The 23,092-nt window shown below is 48.3% G+C and overlaps 2 protein-coding genes across 11 annotated transcripts in view; one reads left to right on the forward strand and one right to left on the reverse strand.

Moving 5' to 3' along the window:
* The window catches only part of clec16a (C-type lectin domain containing 16A), a 55,600-nt gene extending 38,335 nt beyond the window's left edge, over positions 1-17,265 (forward strand). For 9 of the 10 annotated variants that reach the window (XM_030377816.1, XM_030377794.1, XM_030377848.1 and 6 more), the window contains 9 exons: positions 34-78; positions 844-894; positions 1,116-1,244; positions 1,851-1,971; positions 8,566-8,717; positions 10,688-10,892; positions 12,062-12,232; positions 13,062-13,211; positions 14,715-17,263. In XM_030377816.1, the coding sequence (XP_030233676.1) occupies positions 34-78; positions 844-894; positions 1,116-1,244; positions 1,851-1,971; positions 8,566-8,717; positions 10,688-10,892; positions 12,062-12,232; positions 13,062-13,211; positions 14,715-15,202 (1,512 nt within the window). In that variant the 3' untranslated portion in view covers positions 15,203-17,263. Of the gene's footprint in view, positions 1-33; positions 79-843; positions 895-1,115; positions 1,245-1,850; positions 1,972-8,565; positions 8,718-10,687; positions 10,893-12,061; positions 12,233-13,061; positions 13,212-14,714 lie in introns of all 10 variants that reach the window. The other variant, XM_030377799.1, reaches the window with a different exon arrangement.
* Positions 17,266-19,968: 2,703 nt separating this feature from the next.
* Positions 19,969-22,825, reverse strand: socs1a (suppressor of cytokine signaling 1a). Its single transcript, XM_030347446.1, has 2 exons — positions 22,665-22,825; positions 19,969-21,762 (listed from the first exon to the last, which is right to left on the reverse strand). The coding sequence occupies exon 2, from the start codon at positions 21,703-21,705 to the stop codon at positions 21,007-21,009; it is 699 nt and encodes a 232-aa protein (XP_030203306.1). The 5' UTR covers positions 21,706-21,762; positions 22,665-22,825; the 3' UTR covers positions 19,969-21,006.
* Positions 22,826-23,092: the final 267 nt, after the last annotated feature.

The following is a 23,092-nucleotide window of genomic DNA, read 5'->3' on the forward strand; positions in this document are numbered from 1 at the left end:
TAAAATAATATTGCTGTCTCTGTCGGTTTTCAGGGCGCACGGGAAGAGAGTCTACATCTGCTCCGAAGGTTCTACAAGGCAAGTTGTTTGACCGTCCAACACACGCATCCCTTATTCGGACAAACGCGCACACACACACACAAATACCAGTCCAGTCCAGTCACCGTCAGTCCGGATGGCCACTTACTGAGCTTTTCCTGATTTCTGGTAAAGGGTGTTGCTGTTAATGCCAGCAAGACTAGTCAAACAGGGCATTAACTTAGGCTTTGATGTGAAGGTCACAACAAAGGAAATTACTTTAATAGTCCAACCCTCAATCTGCAAGACCTTGTCATTTAAATGAGTAATGTGGTGTGTGGGAACGTTGGCCTTAAACTGTTATAGACACGCCCCCACAAACACACTGTCTTGTCAAATGCATTGTTTAAACTGATCCCCAGTTGGAAACGGCCCAGTTGGCTCAACCATCCCAACCATCGATCAAAGAAGTTCATGGTTTACAATAATAACTTTGTCCAGAATAAACAAGAATCAGAATGAAACCGAAAGACACTTCTCACTAGTCCAATCAGACCTGTTATGGCGGGGTGTAAAACAATTTTTTTTGCCCTTTTATGATGCAAGGGTATATTAAGCGTGTTCCGACCGGACCACAAACCGAAAGAGAAATAATAACTGCCTTACAATTAAAGGCGTTTGGAGCAACGGTCGAATCTCATGGCAAGAATATAATAACTTGAGGAAAACATCAAATATATAATAATATAATTATATAATTGTAATAATATAATATAATAATATGTGAATATTCACAGACATTGTTTGTGTTCGTTGTCCATACAGGGTGAAGAGATCTTCCTGGACATGTTTGAAGATGAATATCGCAGTATGACGGTATGGGCCATGCTATTACACCCTGTGACTGATCTGTGTTCAACCACGTTTCACAACCCTTGATCGCCCCGACTCTGAGCTGTCAGCCACAGCCAGTGATCAAAGTGTGTGTGTGTGTGTGTGTGTGTGTGTGTGTGTGTGTGTGTGTGTGTGTGTGTGTGTGTGTGTGTGTGTGTGTGTGTGTGTGTGTGTGTGTGTGTGTGTGTGTGTGTGTTGTGTAGTGTAAACCTCTGAACGTAGAGTATTTGATGATGGACGCCTCCATCCTCCTCCCCCCCACTGGGACTCCGCTGACGGGGATAGACTTTGTCAAGAGACTGCCCTGTGGAGACGTGGAAAAGACGCGCAGGGTGGGTGCAACACAAATACACACAGACAGACAGACAGACTCACACACACACGGAGATGCACCCAAACACTGAGATGCACACACACACTGAGATGCACACACACACAGATTCACAGACGCACACACACACACACACAAACAAAGACGCGTACACAAACAGAGACGTACACAGACAGACGCACGCACACGTACGCAGTGAAGATGACAGATTAGGGACGTCACATCAGTCGGGTGATGTTTTTTACAACTTAATGTCTGCGCTTAATTCCTCTTATTTTACTCCTACTTCCTAGCATAACATTGCGCTGCCTTAATGTGGTTGTTTCTGCATACGCAAAGAAAATCTCAAGAAATATGATCTTTTTGAAGCAAAACAATTTCTAAATATGTGATTCTCGTTATGACACGGACGTGGTCAGTCACCCCTTAATGATCAAGTTTTACTTGGAAATGTGTGGCAATGCACAATCACACTTGACATGACGTGTGTGTGTGTGTGTGTGTGTGTGTGTGTGTGTGTGTGTGTGTGTGTGTGTGTGTGTGTGTGTGTGTGTGTGTGTGTGTGTGTGTGTGTGTGTGTGTGTGTGTGTGTGTGTGTGTTCTGCAGGCCATCCGTGTGTTCTTCATGCTGCGGGCGTTGTCCCTGCAGCTCCAGGGGGAGCCGGAGACCCAGCTGCCCCTGACCCGGCCAGAGGACCTCATCAAGACTGATGATGTGCTGGACCTCAGTAAGTGTGTGTCTCTCTCTCTCTCTCTCACTCTCACTCTCATATCTATCATCTGTCCCTGTCTTTCTTTCTTCTGAAAACTGAAAGCTGTGCTCCCCTTCACACCACTTGGTATATTACTGACAAGATAAGATAGCTTGTAAATCCCGTTGCTCAGTTTCACTAGTACAGGATAAAATAAACGGCTTTTATATATATATATATACAACGGCTGGCAGGGGGGTTGTTTAACTTTTAATAACTGCACGGCTAGGGTCTCCTCGCCGCTAAAACAAGCTCATACAGCTCATAACACTCCAGCAGTTAACGATACCGCAAAGAATAAAGAAATCCCTTCAAAATGCAAAACAATAAAAATCGTATATATTAATATATATATTTATTTGCTGGTCTCCTGACGCAGTGACGCTCGCTTAGAAATGATTCCCAGGACGCAGTTTCAAAATATGACAGAAAGAGATCTATCAGGGAATACCTTACTTGCAACAAGAGTGAGCTAAGCATTGTCCTGGAAGTACTGATGGAAATACGTGTGGAAACCTTTTCAGTTACCAGGATCTATAATCTCTATTTACTGTATTAGTAAAATACAGTCTGGCCTCCATATGATTTTAATGTTAAGTGATTGCGTTCCAGGCATTAGATCCATATATTTTATTATATTGTACCATTTGTGTTTCCAGGATCACAACAAATGTGATATTTTTAACTTGAATCAACATTCTTATAGTTTAATGACTCAAGTGGCTTTGCTATAAATAACGTACTATATGTGTTTACACACATGTATGTGCATGTGAGGGTGGTTCCACCACAAAAAGCTAAACTTTGTGCTACAAACACACAAACACACACCCATACACATAGACACACGCACAGCAACTAGGGGGCTGCAAGCTGCAATCCTCTACCGTGCTCGCACCAGATGAGGTACCTTGTAAATGTAACCGGACCACTTCTTTCTCTTTCATTATTCATCAGAGTTTTTTCTGCGTTAGACGCAGGCTGAGCCTAGTGTCAAGTGTTTTTGTTATTCCACACGCGTCCGGTTCTCACAAAGTCAACTTTTTCTTTACTTAAAACAATTTTACTACAAAACGTACCAAAACAAACCCTTTCGCTCAACTAAGATAAAATATACAAGGTTGAATAAAGTTCATATCTTTGACCTAAATGTGTGAACTTGTTTCAGGGTTGTGTACCACGACAGTTGAACGCGTAGCACGGCCACACCTGCTAGCCCTTGAACCCACACGGCCTGCGCTCTGACCACCAGTTACTAGCCGGGCGGTTTGAGTCGACTGTGGGTGTCGCGGCAAGGCAGGAACGGAAAGCCAGTGGTTTTGCATTCAGCCTCTTCATCATCCGGGCCAGACGCGTGGGAGAAACAGATGTAGTCGCTTAGCCTTTAAGCTTTCATTATTGATGATTGATTTAGGTCAACATTTGGATGTGTTTTGCTTTTGGTTTCGTTTTTTTTACTTTTTTACTTTTTACTTTCGGACTTCACAGTCCGAAACCGACAAAAAAGATAACGAAGTAATCAGACGTAGCACACGGAGGCCACTGGAGTGGTTGAAGCGTTGATAAGTCGATATGCAGTAGCGCTGGCAGGGTGTGAACAATTCCACACTTTTTACCCAGTCACAGTTTTTCTTCCTGGTTCACGGGGGTTTGGTAATTATGCAAAGTTATGGCGAAATTGCTCAGCAGGAGTGGTATTCTTCTAGAGAAAACCAACCCGCCAGGGTGACAGTTCGCCAGAAAAGGAATGTTTATCATTTCTTTCGTCAGAATTGCGACATATCGAAGTTGACGAAGAGAGACTTGAAAGTTGCATGAATACAACTGTTCACACTGAGGTCGCCTTGCAAAGAATTAAACCTGTATTTGAGTCAGAATTGAAAAGATCAGATCCAATGTGCTCTGTTCTGTTCACAAATTTCTGAAAAAGTTGCATCTGATATCATTCTTGCCAAAATCCTATCCCATCTTGAGCTATTGCATCAGTACGCAACTTGGAAAATAAAAGTTTTGCTGCACAGAGTGCCCACATGTTTCTTTATGTGTTTTCCTCTTTGGCCCAGAGAACAAGATGACCATCAGGTTTCCTCATCCAACAACAGCACCTTTTCCAGCTCACCTCAATGTCAATCCGAGCTTGGCCCACTGACATTTCTCTGTCTTTCAATAATAAGTTGCACTGGGCATGTTTGTTACACAGAAACATCAGGGAAGTCGTGCAGTCCTGCATTGCAAAATATAGATTAACTGTATGATAATTTGAGGAAGGCAGCCTCTATTTAATCTTGCGAGGCAGCAGGATTCGTGAAATCAAGTCAAGCGGCAATCTTGCCTGGCTTCAAGCGATGCGTTTGTTTCCTGACTACTATCCACCAACCAGTCAGCGTCCTGTGAGGAACTATGTGTTCTACGCGAAAACTGATAGCCAGATGGTTCATCCATTCACCTGCCAAGTATTCATTTAGTGCCTTCAGCTATGCATGCAATTCCCATGGAAGTTAGGCCAGTTCACTCCTGTTAGCACTGCACATGTTCCTAAAGGGTGCTTTTATGCATGTTCTCTCGGTAATATTGCCACAGATTAACATTTTTGGTAAAATGAAGTTCACATTTTTACCAAGAAAAAGTAAGAATATTTATTTTGCACTGGTCTCCATTGCAGGTGCTGTAGATGTGCTTTGAGAGTTTGAAAGAGAGAGCTTTTTTTTTTTTGCATCCTACACACTGTTACCAACATTTAGTGAACTATGGGTTGTTGTGTTGGAAAACACCCTTAATAATAATAATAATAGATTCAATTTATATAGCGCTTTTCACGTACTCAAAGCGCTTTACATAGGGGAAGTTGATGGGGCTAGAAATAGTGAGTGATCTAGGGGTAGGCAGAGGAGAAGAGATGAGTCTTGAGGCGGGACTGGAAGATGGTGAGGGACTCAGAGTCACGAATATGTTGGGGGAGGGAGTTCCAGAGCCTGGGAGATGTCCTGGAGAAGGCTCTGTCACCTAGGCTGTGGAGTTTTGATGTGTGGGTGGAGAGGAGACCAGCTGAGGAGGATCTGAGGGCCCGGGGGGGTTGGTAGAGGGAGAGAGTTTACTGAGGGTGGATTTGGAGCCAATGAGGAGGAGTTCAGTTTTGTTGCTGTTAAGTTTCAGGAAGTTATTTTGCATCCAGAGAGTGAGTGAAGACAGGCAGGATTCAATGTGGGAGAGGGGGGGGTTGTGGGGGGATTTGGTGCTGAGGTAAATCTGGGTGTCGTCGGCGTAGCAGTGGAAGTCCATGGAGAAATGGCGGAGTAACTGACCAAGGGGGAGGAGGTAGATGATGAAGAGGAGGGGGCCAAATACAGAACCTTGAGGAACACCTTGTATGACGGTGGCTGTGGCAGATGTGTGGTTGTGGAGGGAGATGAAGTGAGATCTGTCGGAGAGGTAGGAGTGAAGCCAGCTAAGTGCAGTTCCTTTGATTCCGAGGTTGCTGAGTCTGGTGAGCAGGATGGTGTGGTTTACAGTATCGAAGGCTGCACTCAGGTCAAGGAGGATGAGGAAGTTGAGGGAACCAGAGTCGGCAGAGAGGAGGAGGTCATTGAGGACTTTGAGGAGAGCGGTTTCTGTGCTGTGGAGGGGGCGGAAGCCAGATTGGAGGGATTCAAAAAGGTTATTGGCGTGGAGATGGGATTGGAGTTGTGTGGTGACGATGCGTTCAAGGGTTTTGGAGAGGAAGGAGAGGTTGGAGATTGGGCGGTAGTTACTGAGGGAGGAGGGGTCGAGACCAGGTTTCTTGAGGGTGGGGGTGACAGCAGCAGATTTGAAGGCAGAGGGGACCGTTCCATGGGACAGTGAGGAGTTGAAGAGCTTAGTGAGGTAAGGGCAGAGAACGGGGAGGCAGGACTTGAGCAGGGGAGTGAGGAGGGGATCGAGGGAGCAGGTAGTAGGTTTGGAGGAGCCTATAAGTTTGGAGAGTGCAGGAGGGGTAATCAGGTCAAAGTGGGTGAGACGGCAATGGGGAGGAGGTGTTGGGAGGTCCAGAGAGATGGGTAGGGGAGAGGCCATTGAGTGTGCAGGGGGGTTATGTACAGGGAATAGTGAATGGTTGATTGCAGTGATTTTGTCGGCGAAGAACTGGAGGAATGAGTTGCAGAGATCTGGGGTGGAGGTGGAGAGGGTGCTGGTCCGCGGTTTGAGGAGGTTGCTCACTGTGGAGAAGAGGGTTCTTGGGTTTTGACAGGGGTCAGAAAAGATGGCAGAGAGGTATGCAGACTTGGCGGCGATGAGCGTCTTTGTAGGCAGTGAGGTGGAGTTTGTAGGCTTGGTGGTGGACTGTGAGTGAGGTTTTTTTGGAGAGTCGTTCGAGTTGGCGGCCGGTTTGTTTCAATTTGCGGAGTGCAGGTGTGAACCAGGGTGAGGAGGTATTAAAGGAGACAGTTTTGGTTTTGAGGGGGGCCAGGGTGTTGAGGGAGGAAGACAGTGTAGCATTAAGGTGGTTTGTGAGCTCATCAGGTGAGATGAGGGTTGAGTCCAGGGGGAGGGTGGAGGAGAGCAGGTCAGAGAGATGGTGGGGGTCAATGGATTTTAGGTTACGGAAGGTGATTTCTCTAAGGGGGCGGGGGCGGGAGATGGGGGAGAGGATGGAGAACCGTAAAAGGTTGTGATCAGAGAGGGGAAAGGGGCATGGCCGGAGGTCGAGTACAGGGAGATTAATGGAGCAGACAAGGTCAAGGATGTGTCCTTTGTCATGGGTGGGGAAGGTGACATGTTGGGCGAGAGAGAAATTTTCCAATAAAGTGGTGAATTCAAATGAGAGCTTGCAAGTGGGGGAGTCCATGTGGATATTAAAATCACCAAGTAGCATCAGACGTGGAGAGAGGGTTGATGCTAGTGTGAGGAGTTCAGTGAGGTCAGAGAGGAATGAGGGATTAGGTTTGGGTGGCCGGTAGATAAGGATAACTGTTGTGGCGGAGGGGGCTTTGAAAGCAATGAATTCAAAGGATGATATTACTAAAGGGAGGGTGAGTTCTTTAATCAAATAAGTCTCTCTATGTATGACGGCGAGACCACCTCCACGGCGAGAGGGGCGGGGTTTGGCGATGTAGCTGAAACCAGGGGGAGATGCTTGGTTGAGGGAGAAAAATTCATTGGGTTGTTGCCAGGTTTCAGTAAGTAGAAGGAGGTCGAGGTTATTATCAAGGATGAGTTCATGTATGATGGGGGCTTTATTGGTGAGTGAACGAGTGTTGAGGAGGGCAAAGTTGACACAGCCAGAGGGGGGTGGGATCGGGGCAGGTTGGAGAGGTCTGAGGTTAGTCAGGATAGCTGTGCGGGAGGACAGAGGGGAGCTCACCTGCCTGGTGAGCTGCTGCCTAACGGCAGCGTTGAAAGGTCCGGAAGCAGCTGAGTCCTGATGACGTGGGAGGGGTGTGACGGAGCGTGCAGTTGACCGGGTGAATGGGACGCAGAGACCGTGCTGGGACAAAACAAATCTACGGCGGGAGCTCCTGTGGATGTAACGGCGACGACGTAGGAGTCCAAGTTGTTTGATGACTGAGATGGATGATGGGAGGGAGTAGTTGAACATACCAAACAGCTGTGCAGGCGAATAGGTGAGCATGATGCTGCCGGGCGAAGGGAGCAACAGCTCAGCGATAGCGGCTAGCCGCGGGCCCGGTACACAGAGATGGATGACAGCAGTGTAGACCAGGATTACCCACGGCAGAAAGTTGTCCGGCAAGGCGATATAAGTTGTTGTTGGAACCAGATGGCTCTTTTCCCGGTGAGGCAATATTGACAGTTGGAAGACGTCAGAAAAAGCTAGATGCCTAACTACCCAGCTAACAACGTCGGTGAGGCTAAAAATCAATGTCCCGAAAAACTGGAAGGGCTCGTGACAATAGCTTGTTAAAAGTGAAAAAAATAAAAGTGAAAAAAAAGCACAGGAAAACTACTTTATCAGTCACAAAAATCGAAAAAAGTTGTGATCAGAGAAGCGGCGAACAAACAACGCCAGCGTCCTCTCTGGTAGCCATGGCAATGGCCCTTGCCCCTCACTATCATAATGGGAATGTTGTTTAACATTGAAATGTGTGTGCGTGTATGATTTACACTTAGATATCACTAAACAACACCGCCATTCATGAATGCTGTTTAGGAGGTGTTTATGCTCAGCTGACTGAACGAGTGAGGCACAAGATAAGAGAAACGGATGAAAAGCTGCCTGAAATGCCCATGGCATCTCTCAGATCCAGTAAATGAACCAGGCCTCTTGTCTCAAACATAGTTTCAGTTTCAGAATGACAGTCAATAAACCAACCGTTCGTTGCTAAAAGCCTGGGAGAAAGGACTCTGCCAGGCGTATTACATTCTCACCACTGTATTACATTAAAGGTGACATGTTATACCACCCGGTGCGAGTGTGATTAGCCGTTACAAGCCGTTTCAAAACGGCTTGTAACGGCTAATCACACTCGCACCGGGTGGTATAACATGTCCCCTTTTTCAATATTTAACTTTCAATCTCAAAAACCATCTGTGAAATAATAATCCTAAAAAGCGCCGTGTTTCTGTGTTCCCGCCCAGACAACAGCGACCTGATCGCGTGCATGGTGGTGAGCAAGGACGGGGGGCAGGCCCAGAGGTTTCTGGCCGTCGACGTCTACCAGATGAGCCTGGTGGAGCCGGAGACCAAGCGCTTGGGCTGGGGCGTGGTCAAGTTCGCCGGCCTGCTGCAGGTATGTGGGACCAATACGGGACTTTGGGGGAAGTTGGCGTTGGTGTATAATAACAACAGTGATCATCACTTGGATTTATATAGCACTTTCCATAGTACCCAAGGTCGCTTAACAAAAAGGGGAGGGGGAATCTGGGGGGAGGGAGGGGGGTTACGCCTCATGCCCACTGCACCGTCAGTCAAAGGACATGGGAAGGCGTGGCCGACGGATGGGGGAGTAGTCTTTGCAGAGGCATCCGTCAGCCGATCAAATCGCTTCGCCGGGTTCTTCCCGCTTCTTCCTGCTTGTTGCGTTGTCACTGCAAGATTTCCCGCTTTCCAGTATCGTCAGAGCCCGCGTCGCGTCACAGTGCTTAAATTTGCATACGCGATCTGATTGGATGACGGATCTTTTTGACGGAGCCGAAGGCTCCAACGGAACGGACGGATCCACAATGCATTGCGCGTCCGTCCCCATTCAAAGAGGAGGAGGAGATCTGTGAGGCGTTGGAGCTGGGCAGCCCCTACTCAGTGTAAGGCATTTATAATCCCCAAGTGTCTTTCGAAGAGGATGTCCGTACCAAAACCTCCCTCCCATGTCAGCCAGTCCCTAAATGGTAAATGGACTGCATTTGATTTAGTCGCCACCCAAAGAGCTTGCAATATTGCCGAATATTCACCCGTTCCATTCGCACATTTACACACCGACGGCGGTGTCACTCCGGCGAGGCGACAGCCAGCGCGTCGGGTGCAGTCAGGGTGAGGTTGTCTCGCTCAGGGACACCTCCACACTCAGCTAGGAGGAGCCGGGCGATCGAACTAGCAACTTTCAGGTTACCGGAATTACTGCTCAACCTCCTGAGTCATATCTTGCCCTGCTGGTGCCTCATGGTGAGGTGTTTTTCGCAGCCAGACAGAAAGTCCTGGCATCCAGCATGTTCAGGTGACTGGCATGCAAGTGCGTCAAATTCCTATCATTATTTGTCATGTAACATAAACAACCAAAATGACTCAGATACCCACATTGCACGAGAGTTGCGAGGGTGCTGCGAGGGTTTTTACTAGTTTGTAGTCTCTGGTTTGATCCCGCCACTCATCCTGTTCCTGCCTCCTCTCTCCCTTCACTCCCTTGAAGTGTTTTGGTACATCGCAATGACCCCTTTGTGCTCCTTGCGATGCTTCTCGCCCAGGGTCACCATTTGCTTGGATTTTGTTGAGGCATGACTCTTACGGCTGTCTAACCTCCCACTCCCACAGAGTGACTTTAAGAGAAACTTCCCCTTTCCAATGAACTCTATTTTTAGAGTTCTTCTCAGGAAGTCAAACACACGCACACGTGCGTGTGTTTGACTAACTGCTCCTGGACTCTTTCCAACTTCACCCCCCCCCCGCTCACTGACACTGACTCTCTCTCTCTCTGGCTCTCTCTCTCTCTCTCTCTCTCTCTCTCTCTCTCTCTCTCTCTCTCTCTCTCTCTCTCTCTCTCTCTCTCTCTCTCTCTGGCTCTCTCTCTCTCTCTCTCTCTCTCTCTCTCTCTCTCTCTCTCTCTCTCTCTCTCTCTCTCTCTCTCTCTCTCTCTCTCTCTCTCTCTCTCTCTCTCTCTCTCTCTCTCTCTCTCTCTCTCTCTCTCTGGCTCTCTCTCTCTCTCTGGCTCTCTCTCTCTCTCTCTGGCTCTCTCTCTCTCTCTCTGGCTCTCTCTCTCTCTCTCTGGCTCTCTCTCTCTCTCTCTCTCTCTCTCTGGCTCTCTCTCTCTCTGGCTCTCTCTCTCTCTGGCTCTCTCTCTCTCTCTCTCTCTCTCTCTCTCTCTCTCTGTCTCTGTCTCTGTCTGTCTGTCTGAGCTTGTCAAATTCCTAAGTCGACACTGGCCGTATAAAAAAAGGAAAAAGAAAGCTTTCTAAAAACATTGCCTTGTCTCAACACGGGGATCATGTCGTACCCCAGAAAGGGGGTAAACCCCTGGTAGTAACCCCCCCCCTCTCCTCCTCCCGTCAGGACATGCAGGTGTCGGGCGTGGAGGACGACAGCCGGGCGCTCAGCGTGGTCATCCACAAGCCGGGCTCCAACCCGCACGCCAAGCCCATGCCCATCCTGCAGGCCAACTTCATCTTCGCCGACCACATCCGCTGCATCATCGCCAAGCAGCGGCTGGCCAAGGGCCGCATCCAGGCGCGCCGCACCAAGATGCAGCGGATCGCGGGTGAGCGAGCGGCGCCGTCGCAGGGGTCCCCCCCCCCCCCCCCCCCCCGTGTGCATTGGTTCACTGGAATCATGGTTCTGTTCAGCGCATGAACAGAAGAGCACTTTCTCTTTAGTTTCTGTGTGTGTGTACGCGTGTCTGGGGTTGAAAGAGAAAGTGTGTGGGTGTGTGTTTGGTCTGATTGTTTTTTGTTTTTCCATCAGGCCATGATTGAGCCTTTTTCTTTTGAATATGATTTAATAATTTCTTATCGTTGTTATGATTTGTTGCATTTAAGAGTGACTCCTGCACTCTTTTAGTTACACCAAAAAAAAGAAAAGAGGAGGAGAAAGAGGCGGGGGGCACACGAACGAATAACAACAATAGTTTAGTGGTTTACGATGGATGGAAAGCGCTTTGAGGCGCCAACGATCACCACGAGGGTTTATGAAGAGCTGGCGTGTTGCGATCAGGAAACACGGTGGTGATTCTGAGGCGCGTTACTCTAGTACTCTTCCACTCGGCTCTCTCCTCGCTGAATGGGCTTAGCAGAAAATGTCCTTCTGCCATTAAGACATGCCTCGACACACCGGGCCGTACACGAAGTGACGCACTCTCAGGTGGCCTTAAGCCGGGTTTAGAGACGCGTGCAGGGGTGCCCATGTTCCCCTTTGATTCTTGTTCTGTTAAGATCCAGCCATATAATCACAGCGACTGCTCACACACCCACCTGACAACTGGACACACACACACACACACCTTACAACTATACAAACACACACCCACCTAACAACTGCACACACACACACGCACACACCTTACAGCTACATACGCACACAAAAACACACCTACACACACACACGATGATGACGTTGCTCCAAATAGAAAGGAAGGACAATTATTGGGGTGTGTTGCGGCGATGCATAGCCAAGTGGCTGTGCAGGCCTATGCGGGATCCGCAGATTTTGCCACAAGAGAGCGCACACACACACACACACACACACACACACACACACACACACACACACACACACACACACACACACACACATCACACACACACACACATCACACACACGCCTACACAACCACACACACACCCACCTACAACCACCCATACCATACACACACCCCTACAAGCGCCCACACCTTACCACTGCCACCCCCCCCCCCCCCCCCCCCCCATGCAGCCCTGCTGGAGCTGCCCATGCAGCCCGGCAGCACGGACGTCCTGGGCTTCGCCCAGCCCGGCCACGCCTCGCCCGGCGGCCTGCCCTTCCGCTTCTACGAGCAGTCGCGCCGCGCGCCCAACGACCCCACCGCCAGCCGCGCGCTCTTCGCCTCAGTGGACAAGGTGCCAGGTAACCAGGCGCGGGGGGAGGGGGGGGTCCGGAGACCGGGGGCATTCCAGAACAACACTTTATACAGTGTTTGTGTGTATGGTATGTGTGTATATATTTATACAACGGGGGGCCTAAATCCAGCGATCTGATTGGTTCCTAGCTGTTGTATAATGAGCGTATACATAACTGCTATGACGCCCGATCATTTTGTGAAAGTATCACTCCGCGCCTTGAAGTGGAAACCGTTCCAACCGTTCTCTCGGAGGGACGCTAAAGTGTGTTGCATAGCGACCGTCGTGCATTTTGAAGGCAGCCAGGAGGGACTACTTTTTTGTATTCTCTAATAAAACGGCTACTTTGACTTTCTTGGTTTCTTTTTAAATGTAGTGTGTCTATGACTTTCGTTTCGCCATAATAGTAACCGTTGTAAAAAAGCAATAGATCACTTCAGTCAGTGGTCTATTGCTTCAGTCATACCACAGCCTGTCGTAATCTATTGCTTAAATATATAACAGCTGGCCCGCTCCTGCTTCTTATGTTGGATTGAATCAAGGAAAAATCCCAACCATCCACGATTCGATCCCTCAGGACCGGTTCTCCATTTGGGTTTATTTCCATTTCGAGTAGCGGTACCTTGGGGTTAAACTAGGTCCATGAAAACCTCCTGGGTGGACGACCCGCTCCCACGGTCTCGTAGTAAACAGAGCGAGTCCAGACATCGGACGTCGGCCCACCGCTACAATCCCCCCCCCCCCCCCCCACCAGAGACAGCCCACGGGGGAATCCTTCATGTTTTTTTAAACATCCGAGGAGATGACCTCGTCTGTGTGTCTGTGTGTCCGTCTAGGCTTCGCGGTGGCCCACTGCGTGTCCCAGCACAGCCCCTCGCCGCTGTCCTCGCCCTCCCCCCCCTCCTCCAGTGGCACTGGGAGCACTGGGAGCACTGGGAGGTGCGACTCGGTCACCGCCAGCACCATCTCCGCCCACAGCCCTGCAGGTAACGCACGCACGCACACACGCCTCTACACACACACACACACACACACACCTACAAAAGTTCACACACATCCAATCCGGTTTCCGACCAACCCTGTCAATTTATGTGCGACCCAAATCATTTTATGAGCTGCTGTAAAAAAAAAATAATAATAATTTTTAAAAAAATAAAGAAAGAAAAAAGTCCTACCTATCATTCGCTGCCGCTGGAATTTTTTATTTTTTTAAAAATAAAATAAATTCCCTACCTACCCATGACATCAACAGACAACCAACAGGAACCAAACTTTTATTTATTTTTGAGGGCTAAGCATGAGCAAACAATAGCACAAAGCATTGAGGATGCCTTAGTGCTGCCCATGCCTTAAGCCTCTGTACATAACTGTCAATGCTAGAGTGCTGCAGCTGGTTGCACCAGCAGAACGTAAGGTCCCACTTAGGCTACGTTGAACGTAAATCACCCTATACCGTCCAAGCAAATTTTAGAGAATAAATGACTGAAACTGTTTTGTTTGCCCTCTCATTTGGGTGCTAACGCGTCTTCACTCGGATAAGGTGGAAACTTGCCGGTATTTCCTGTTTACATTGTTAGCTGTCAATGATTGGCTTGAAATTATCTAAACGTCATTAAAAGCGACACTGGTACAATTTATGCACCACTAGTAACGTTACAACTTAAGTTATGGTGGTGCAACCAAAATTTAGAACACCTTTAGTTTTGACACTAGCTACGTCGAGCGTAGGGTTAAGGCGGACTTTACACCCGAACTTATGATCGGCTTTACGTTCTGCTGGTGCAACCGACTGCCGGTGTCAACCTCAGGCCGCTACTCACCCACTGAGCGAGGTCACTGGTGAGTGTTTGTGGAGGGTGCTTCCTATTAGGGCAGAGGTGGTTCTTTGTAGCAGGGTTTCAAAGAAAACCCGGCTCCCTCTGGGCTCCCTCCATGCGTCACACACAACGGATTCCCCTAAACAATCAAGGGAACTGATTGCGTTGATTGGGCAGAAATGAACCCAGCAGCGGTCTAAGAGTCAGGCACAGTCAACCCGTAACGGATGTTATCGAGCACCATCGCTGATAACTTGTGGCTGGCGGTGGCATCGCTAACAGATTACACTCGGATAACAGCTGTTTCTTCTTATCTTATCTTCAGTACCTATCTATCTATTTCTGATTGCTTTAGCTTTCTGCTAAATCTTAGACACATTGCACTTCCTATAAAGCATTTCTTTGCCTTTTTTTTTGCCATCCTTATCTTTTTCTTTTATTGTTTCATTTTATCGGGTGCGATGATTCCATGTAAAGCACTCGGAGTCTGCCTTGCGAAAGAAAAGTGCCGTATAAATAAAGTTGCCTTGCCGTGCTTTCTTTGATGTTGGTTTACATTAGATTGTTGTACGGTGTCCTTCCGTCACTGCGCTCAGACCCATCAGAAGACAGAAGTCTCTTTGTGACGGGGGTCCTAGTTGTTGGGGTCAAATTCTGACCCTTGTCTTGCAGACGACGGCACCTTCCTGGAGCACACCCCTCCGTCATCATCGGGCGGCGAGGGCGGGGGCGAGGGCGTAGGGGCGGCCTCCACCCCGCCCCCCCACCACCACCACCACCACCAGTGGGCCCTGGCCCCAAGCCTCACCCCGGCCTCCCAGCCCTCCATCTCCCTGCTCACCGACGGCGGCGGGGCCGACACGCTGGGCGTGGAGTCGCTCACCCTGCTGCCCCCCGCCCCCCTCCCCCTCGGGCCCCCCTCCTCCATCGCCGAGGAGGAAGAGGAAGAGGAGGAGGAGGAGGGGGGGGAGGAGGGGGTGGGGGAGGGGCCCGGCGACGCGGCCGCGACCCCGTTGGCTGATTTCCAGGGAGGGGACTCGACCGCAGGCGATGGGCCCCAGGAGACGAGAGAAGAAGAAGAAGATGATGATGAAGAAGGAGAAGAGGGGGAGACACACAGCCAGCCGACAGACGCACTCGACTCACCAGAGCTCGACTGAAAGACAGACAGACAGACAGACAGACAGACAGACAGACAGACAGACAGACAGACAGACAGAAACACAGACAGAAACACAGACAGAAACACAGACAGAAACACAGACAGAAACACAGACAGAAACACAGACTCAGACAGAAACACAGACTCAGACAGACACACACTCAGACAGACACACAGACTCAGACAGAAACACAGACTCAGACAGACACACAGACTCAGACAGACACACTCACATAGAGATCATGACACACGCACATAGAGATCATTTCACACGCACATAGAGATCATGACACACACACACGCACACGCGCGCGTACACATACACACACACACACACACAAACAATATGGCTCCCCTGGGTGTTTTGCCTCCACACGACACCACCTACCAACGCTCATTTCCCTTTCAGTCCAGCAGCAACATGACACCCCAAAGACTGGGTCGCGTGAAGCAGCTTATTGGCTGGGAGAAGGGCTGCGCTATATTTTTGGACATGATATCCTCGTAGATAACTGAAGAGCCAGAATCTAAAAAAAAAGACTTCATTTGTTGCGCGAATAGTTATTTCGGTGTGTATGAGAGACTGATTTGCAAGAACGAGGTGTGCGTTACACATGGTTGGATTTTTACTTGACAGATCTGCCTCCCGGGGTCGCGTGGGTGTGTCCGTGCACACTTTTCCTTTCTACTCTTTTTGATTTGATCGTGGGGCGCGCGCACGTGAAAACCAGCAATGTTTTTGGCGACCTGCCAGCTTAAAGAACCACTCCCACATTGGACGGGCTTATTAATGAGTGGATCAGATTCACTGTAAGAGGCAACGGGGGGAAGGGGAAGCCTCCTAATAATAATTTGAATTGTGTTCTGAGCGGTCGGCTGGCTGTGTTTTTGGGTGAAGCCTGAAGCGTCTGAACTTGCGTATGACTGCAACACAGATGTCTGCTACCGGGACCCGGGCCCGAGGCTGAATGTATAATCACGTTGCTCGTTCACCGGGCCCAAGCTTTCAAACTCCTTAAGAAATCAAACCAGCACTAGCGCACCACATATCCCGGCAAACTTACCATTTCTGAATCGTCGGAAGAAATAATCGCGTTGATTTTCTTTTTTTTCCGTTGAATCTTTTAACCCGTGTTGAATGATTAACCCATAGGGCTATTTGGAGCCTTCTTTGTGTAACTCTGTGCAAGAAGCATGCCCTGCGCACGTTAAAAGTGGTGTTTCTCCTGCACAAAGTGTCTTATTCGTTGTGACCGGTTTATACCTTACTTGGAATAAGAGGGTCCTCAGCTTAACACACTCCTGTGCACTTTGGTTCAAGATCAGACACCAAGGCAAGAATCCAACTCGGATGATGATGATATATTTACTGGGGTTATGTCTCCCAATAGGTCTTTGTTCATAGAATTTCTCAAACAGATAACAGAACGTAACCAGCTCTGTTGTATCCTTTGCTGTCTATGTATAGAATGTATAGGGAAGAACTACCTGCAAAATAAGTACTTGAGCATTGGCGTTAAGGCAAAGAAAATAGATTTGTGTCAATGCAGAATCCACTGTAAATCACCATCAGTAATTGTTCTTGTGCCCAAGAGAAACGATTCACCAACAGGACGACGAAACAGCCCAAATCTATTATGAAACGATGGTTTCATTTGGTCAGTCTACCGGATATCAGGTTTTTGGGAGGGGTTTCTTACTATTTTTTTGTGGTGTTCTGCGATGGTTCTTTAATTTAATCGACACAATATATAAAAGCATACATTTTGGAGAAAAGCACAAAATACATGCCAGTATTGGATTGGTTAGTTAGCTGTTGGCCTGAGAGGAAGTGAAAAATAGCTTTAATTAGATTTCTAACATGTGTACATGTCTCATGGAAGGCCCATTCCTCACATCAGTTATTCATGCTATATATATATATATACATAATTTCTGCGAGTCATATGTTTGTATGCTATGTAAAAAGGCTTAAGGCTTTTAAAACCTGTAATTATTATTATTATTAATGACCTGACAGAGAAATAATCAATGTATTGCAATAAATTATTCTACCTAACAGTGCTGCAGAAGAGTATTACTTAGTTTCTTTAAGTGAATAAAAACGTTTTCCTTTGAAGAGATGAGGAACTCACTCTCACTCTCTCGCAATCAACTTATGACGGAGCGTTCAGGTCAGAACAAGAACAGAAGGACACATGGTTGGTATTGAGTTCACCAGGATTTATGATAACGAATAATATATAAAATAATAATTGTGCCAATCAAAACTAAAAGCAGAACAAAATATGGTCACTTGATGTACAACTTTGACCTAGGGAGAAACGGGTACGGGCAAGAGCTGAAGCTAAAGAAGAGATACCTACTGTATCCTTCTGTCAAGCCGTCACTCGGCCATCACCCCCGCAGGTAAGTGACACTGTTGCCGCTTCATGGTCACATCATGATATTGTGCACACAGTTGAAATGCGTGTCTGCATGACCGCTTTGTTTACACGTCACGCCTATAGCCCATATCCATCCACCGAAAAGGAGGAACTGGGAATTGTATTTTTTTTACGCCCATTTATTCTACAGTTGGAGGTCACAGTCCCACCACTTATTCCCTTAGAGATCTCTAGAGAGGCTCAAGATCTTCTAAAAGCGATCCATTTCAATCGTTGTTGATAATTGTATTTATTTATTAGAATAGGGACAGATATAAAAACATAGTGCGAACCAGTCATCTGATGTATGCATCATAGTGTTTTAGCCAAAGCTAATTCATGACAATATTGTGTGAAAATGTATAACATACAGGAATTAAGTGAGCATGGCATAGAAAGGTATAGTAAAGCCATAGCATAGCAAGGGTCTATCGTCATGGTGGTTGGGGAGGAGGAGGCCCCACAGAAAAAAGTGGGTTGATCGTGTCACCTATCGAAACGCTTCGATACAACGTGGCAGAGGAACCTTGAGATTTCACGTACCTCCGTGGTTTGCAGTAAAAACCTCAGTTTGCTTCAGGCGGACTGGGTTAGTAGTTTCATTCCGTGTTCTTGTGGCTTAAAAAAGAACCACACGGTCCCTTTGTCTGCTGCCTCCATCTCGGTTCCTCTCTTCAGGGAAATGCTTGCGTGCACGTGTGATCTCTTTTGTGTGTGTGTGCGTGCGTGCGCGTGTGTGTGTTTGTGTGTGTCTGTGGTTGCGTGTGTGCGCGCGCGCACGTGGCTGGTTCCCGGTACTAGCGACACCTGAACTACTTTCAAGTGACTTTTCTCTTCATGGAAACCGCAGTTACAGCAGCGTGAGGTGATAGGCGTCGCGGTTGAGGTGCGACTGACTGTAAAAGTTGAAGGCGTTGAGCTTGTGTCACCACGCCACACACTGACGGGGCCAGTGCTGATTATCCTCTGTACGTCGTGAATGGGGAGAATAATCCAAAAGAGGTGATTATTAAATGATAACGAGTAAAGATGAATTATGAGAAAACCCCACGGTTAAACCCAAAATCTATGGGTGAAATCTGTGGGTGATCCTGGACTACTTGAAGTAGGCCTATATCTGATGTGTATTGATTTTTTGTAATTCTGTAATCTCCGACATTAAAAATAATAATGATAAGAAAAAGTTTGTTGATCTTTTGTGTTACAACACTTAGGTTACAGGAAATGTTGACGAACTCGTTGGGGGTAGGGGGAGGCGGGCGCCATCTACAACAGCTGGTACACCGGGTTGCGTCATCTGTTCTACTTATCACAAACAAAAAACAGTCTGCTTTGGGATTCCAGAGAAAAGTAACTCATGCCTCATTCAACAGTCACAATTCAAACTCTGTATCATCAATGAACAGGCGACTCTCCTTCTTCTGTCCTATAGCCACCTAAACGGTTCTAGTTCTCCTTTCCAAAGAAGTGTTTGTGTCTGTGTGTGCCAGCATGTTTGTGTTTGTGTGTGAGTGTGTGTGTTTGTGTATGTTTGACCCCAAACAGACATGGCATGTCCAGGTACTAACTGTCTACTCCAGGGGCCAGCAGAGACTTCTATTTCTGCCCAGACAGAGTGGTGTGATGTGCCTGGAAGGAGCACATGGTTTGGGCAACCTGTCCATGCACCCTGACAGGCAGCATCTTTTGACAAAACCATCAGCCACACTGAGACACAAACCCTTACTCTCATGTCCCCCCCCCCCTCCGAATGCCAGCTCTCACCAGTCATCATCCATATCAGGTTCCCCTGGCGTGGTGGTGTAGGCTTCAACAGTGACAAGCAGTCCTTTGTCCCCCTTTCAATGAAGCCCTGAACGCTGCTCAACCAGGTGCCAGATTCATGGCTTCTCTGAAAGGCTGTAGGTGTGGACTGTTTGTTTAACGACGTGTATGTTTTTTGGATTTCTAGTTTTTGTATTGATTTGTATATTAAATGCTCATTGTTGTATGCATTATAATTCTTATGCATATAGATGCAAGTATCCAAGATAAATTTCCTTCGGGATATGAAGTCTATCTTATCTTAATTCAACAAAACATTTATAGGTGTGAATGTTTGCGCTACCAGAAGGCGTGTTTGTGGTTATTTTTGTTTAATAAATCATAGTAATGCTATGTAAATATAGTAAAGCGGTCAATTATAATTAGAATCGTTGAATTATCAAATATAATTCACCGCCGGAAGTTAGGAAGGGCCCATACAAGTGAACGGAGCATTCAACGGCATTGAAAAGAGCTGTGTAAAAAAGTTATACATAAACTGAGCGACAAAAAACGTTAAAACACAATCAAGATGGTCCTTTTGAAAATATCTTTTTTTTATTTTGTTTGAAATATATTATTGATACAAAAATATCTAAATAATGATCTCTCTTCCAAACTTGGTTAGTCAGAAATTCACATGAATAAATAAAACAACGGACGGAACAAAGCTACACACAGCATTACTGACAACTTTAACTGAACCATGAAATAACAGTGTTAATATTTGGTATGAAAAAAACCACAAATATCATGTTTAGTTTCAGAGTAATTACAAATCAAAACACTTCGTGGTGCTATGTGCATAAAATAACCACTTGCTAAACCCTCCTTCGTTGCACCAAACTAACATAGTACAATCAACAAGCTGATTTATTCGTAATAGTTTCCAACTAATTCTGTTTCTTTGAAACCGCTTGAAAGTGGTGGTGGAAGCTGCCCGGGCTGTTTGAGGTGCTAATACTGTAGGTAAACAATTCTGTTGAGTGTTCAAGTAAGTCGCAAACATAGAAACAAAAAAAACATTCGTCACTTCCCCGTCACTTAGGCTCATGCAGGCCCAACTCCATGTGGCCCCTCTGAGGGCCATCAAAGTCCAACAGGGCCGCCTCCAGGGTCCCGATGGCCCCGAAGGGCCCCGACACTGACCCCATGGCGGGGGGGGGGGCACTGAACCAGGGGCCATCGCAGGACCCCGGCGCCGGGTTCAACCGTCCTCTTCTTGGTTCCCCTGCCGCTGTAGTGGTCTCCGAACGCAGCGTCCTCCCAGCGTGCTGCCGGTGCGTCCCGTCAGCTCCAGGGTCTCCCCCGGGAAGGCACGCAAGTCCACGGCACGGCGAACCCGCGCATCCTCACACCGGTCCCCTGAGCCATCTGACAGCCCGTCCAAAGTCTCCTGCTCCCCAGAGACACTGAGTCCGGGTCCTGATGGGATCCCGAGCAGTCCCCCTTGCCACCTCCTCCTCCCTCTCCTCCTCCCTCTCCTCCTCCCTCTCCTCCTCCCTCTCCTCTTCCACCTCCTCCTCCTCCTCCTCCCTCTCCTCTTCCACCTCCACCTCCTCCACCTCGCCCCTCACAGGCTATAAGGGAACTCCTGCAGGAAGTCTCTGAGGATCCCGGACACGGGCAGCTGCAGGACCCCGCTGCGGCCGCCGCAGGCCTCGGCGACGCGCCGCCGGCACAGCTCCTGCAGCGTGGCCATGCGCTTCCTGTAGGGGGCGCCCAGGCTCCTCTTGGGCGAGGCCACGTAGTGCTGCAGCAGCTCGAAGAGCCCCGCGAAGCTGCGCTCGCTGCCCGCCAGGCCGAAGCGCTGCCGGCGGTACACGATGCGCACGCTGACCGCGCCCGCCTCGGCGCGGTACGACAGCGTGAAGAACACGTCCTTCTGCCGGCTGTCCCGCACCAGGTAGCTGCCGAGCGGGGCGTCCCGGAGCATGCCGTGGGCCTCCTCCACGCCCAGGGGCCCCCAGTAGAAGCCGCTGCGCTCCAGCTGGGAGGCCGTGTCCGTGATGATGCAGAAGTCCTTCTGGGACGAGAAGGGCGGGAAGTGGGTGGCGAGGGCCGAGAGCGGCTTGGCCGCCCCGGGCTGGGGTCCCGGGTTCTGGGGAGCCCCATCGCCCCAGGGCCGGACGGGCTCCGCTTGGGGGCAGTGGTGGGGACGGCCCGCGGGACGGGGTAGAGCGCGGGAGGAAGAGGAGGAGGAAGAGGAGGATGTGGAGGAGGAGGATGTGCAGGTGCTGCCATGGCCTTCCACTGTGCTGTAAGCTACCATCCTACGGTGGAGAGGCGTTCAGAACCCTCTCCCATCGCTGACCACCACAATGACATCCTGAGGGGGAACAACATGGAGGAAAGGGTCAGATCTCAGCGCTTGTGGATGAATCTTTCAGAATAGGGATTTGAAAAGGTGTATTTCTACAGCGGCCGATCTACAAGGTGTTGGTTTGAAACTTTGACGCACACTTTTTCTACTTTTTCTATTTTATTAGCCAATTACGAGCATCCAGAATCCTGCCTCCAGCAACTTGATTGGTCGAAATAAAGTATGACGCCCCGCAATAGTTAAAAGCTCCTTTCACCCAGATTTGAGATATTCAGCAATCAGATTTTGGACATTAATCGAAAGACATTAGATATTAATCTAAGGTTTAATTCGTGAGACTACTGTTATTACAATGATTCTGGTCGTTATTTGAGAAGTTCCTAAATGAATGGAAGGAATAACCAACTCATTGTATTGTCACTTCAGCAAAATAGGCCTACTAGGTTGAAACATGAGAGTTGGGAATTTCACAGCTTTGTGGCCATGTCCGTAAATCTAGAATTTCCACGTACAGCATAATCCAATTTGCACGGGTCGAGGGATTAGGCTACAGCTCATCTGCAGTGCAAAGCATCATTCAGGTAAGATGTTTGTTCAGGAGAACAGATGGACGAGACACCGCACATAACCGACCCTCTACAAAGCCTACAACTTGCAACACGAACCGAAGAGCAAGGATAAGTTCCTAACCTTAAGTACCGCCCGGTCCACAAACTACTCGGAGCGCTATGATCTGTAGGCCTACTGCAGCGTCAATATTTATTGGATATTAAAAAAATCCACCAACAAAACAAATACCGCAAAAGACAAATTTCATGCAACAATGCAAAGCTGCAGGATTGAATCGGTCTTACGCTCCTTACAAGCACTCTCTTTTACCTCACATCACACCATATGATCAGGCTTACCGTTAAAAATCACTCGGATCCCACTTGAGAACGGAGAATACACTGTACTCAGCGATCTCCTGTCGGTAGCTGTTGTGTTCGCAGTGGTCGTCAACACATGTCCACACTCAGCTCAAGGTAATCTTTCGTTATAGCGGGGCGGAGGGGGGGGGGGGGGGGGGGGGGGGGGATACTACAGGTCTAGTTTAAGGCAGGATGTGTGCCTTGTAGTGGTGACTCTGGGTCTGCTCTCTGTGTCTTTGTGGACAGCCTAGTGCGCACCGAGGCTTTTATATACGTCATCTGTTAACCACGCCCATTTCTTAGAAACTGAAACTGAAGCATTACGAAAAAGGAGCGTTTATAGTCAGCGGGAGCTCTTCACGTAAATCCGTGGTGCTGTTCACGAAATTGTTAAAGCTATACGTTTCGTTTAAGATTTGTTACTC

Source organism: Gadus morhua, chromosome 2 (assembly GCF_902167405.1).
Source record: "Gadus morhua chromosome 2, gadMor3.0, whole genome shotgun sequence".
In the NCBI taxonomy this organism is placed as follows: Eukaryota; Metazoa; Chordata; class Actinopteri; order Gadiformes; family Gadidae; genus Gadus; species Gadus morhua.

What these genes read in the sequence shown, in the direction of transcription:
- socs1a (XM_030347446.1), bottom strand. Translation starts at nt 21,705, where the DNA reads ATGGTAGCTTACAGCACAGTGGAAGGCCATGGCAGCACCTGCACATCC.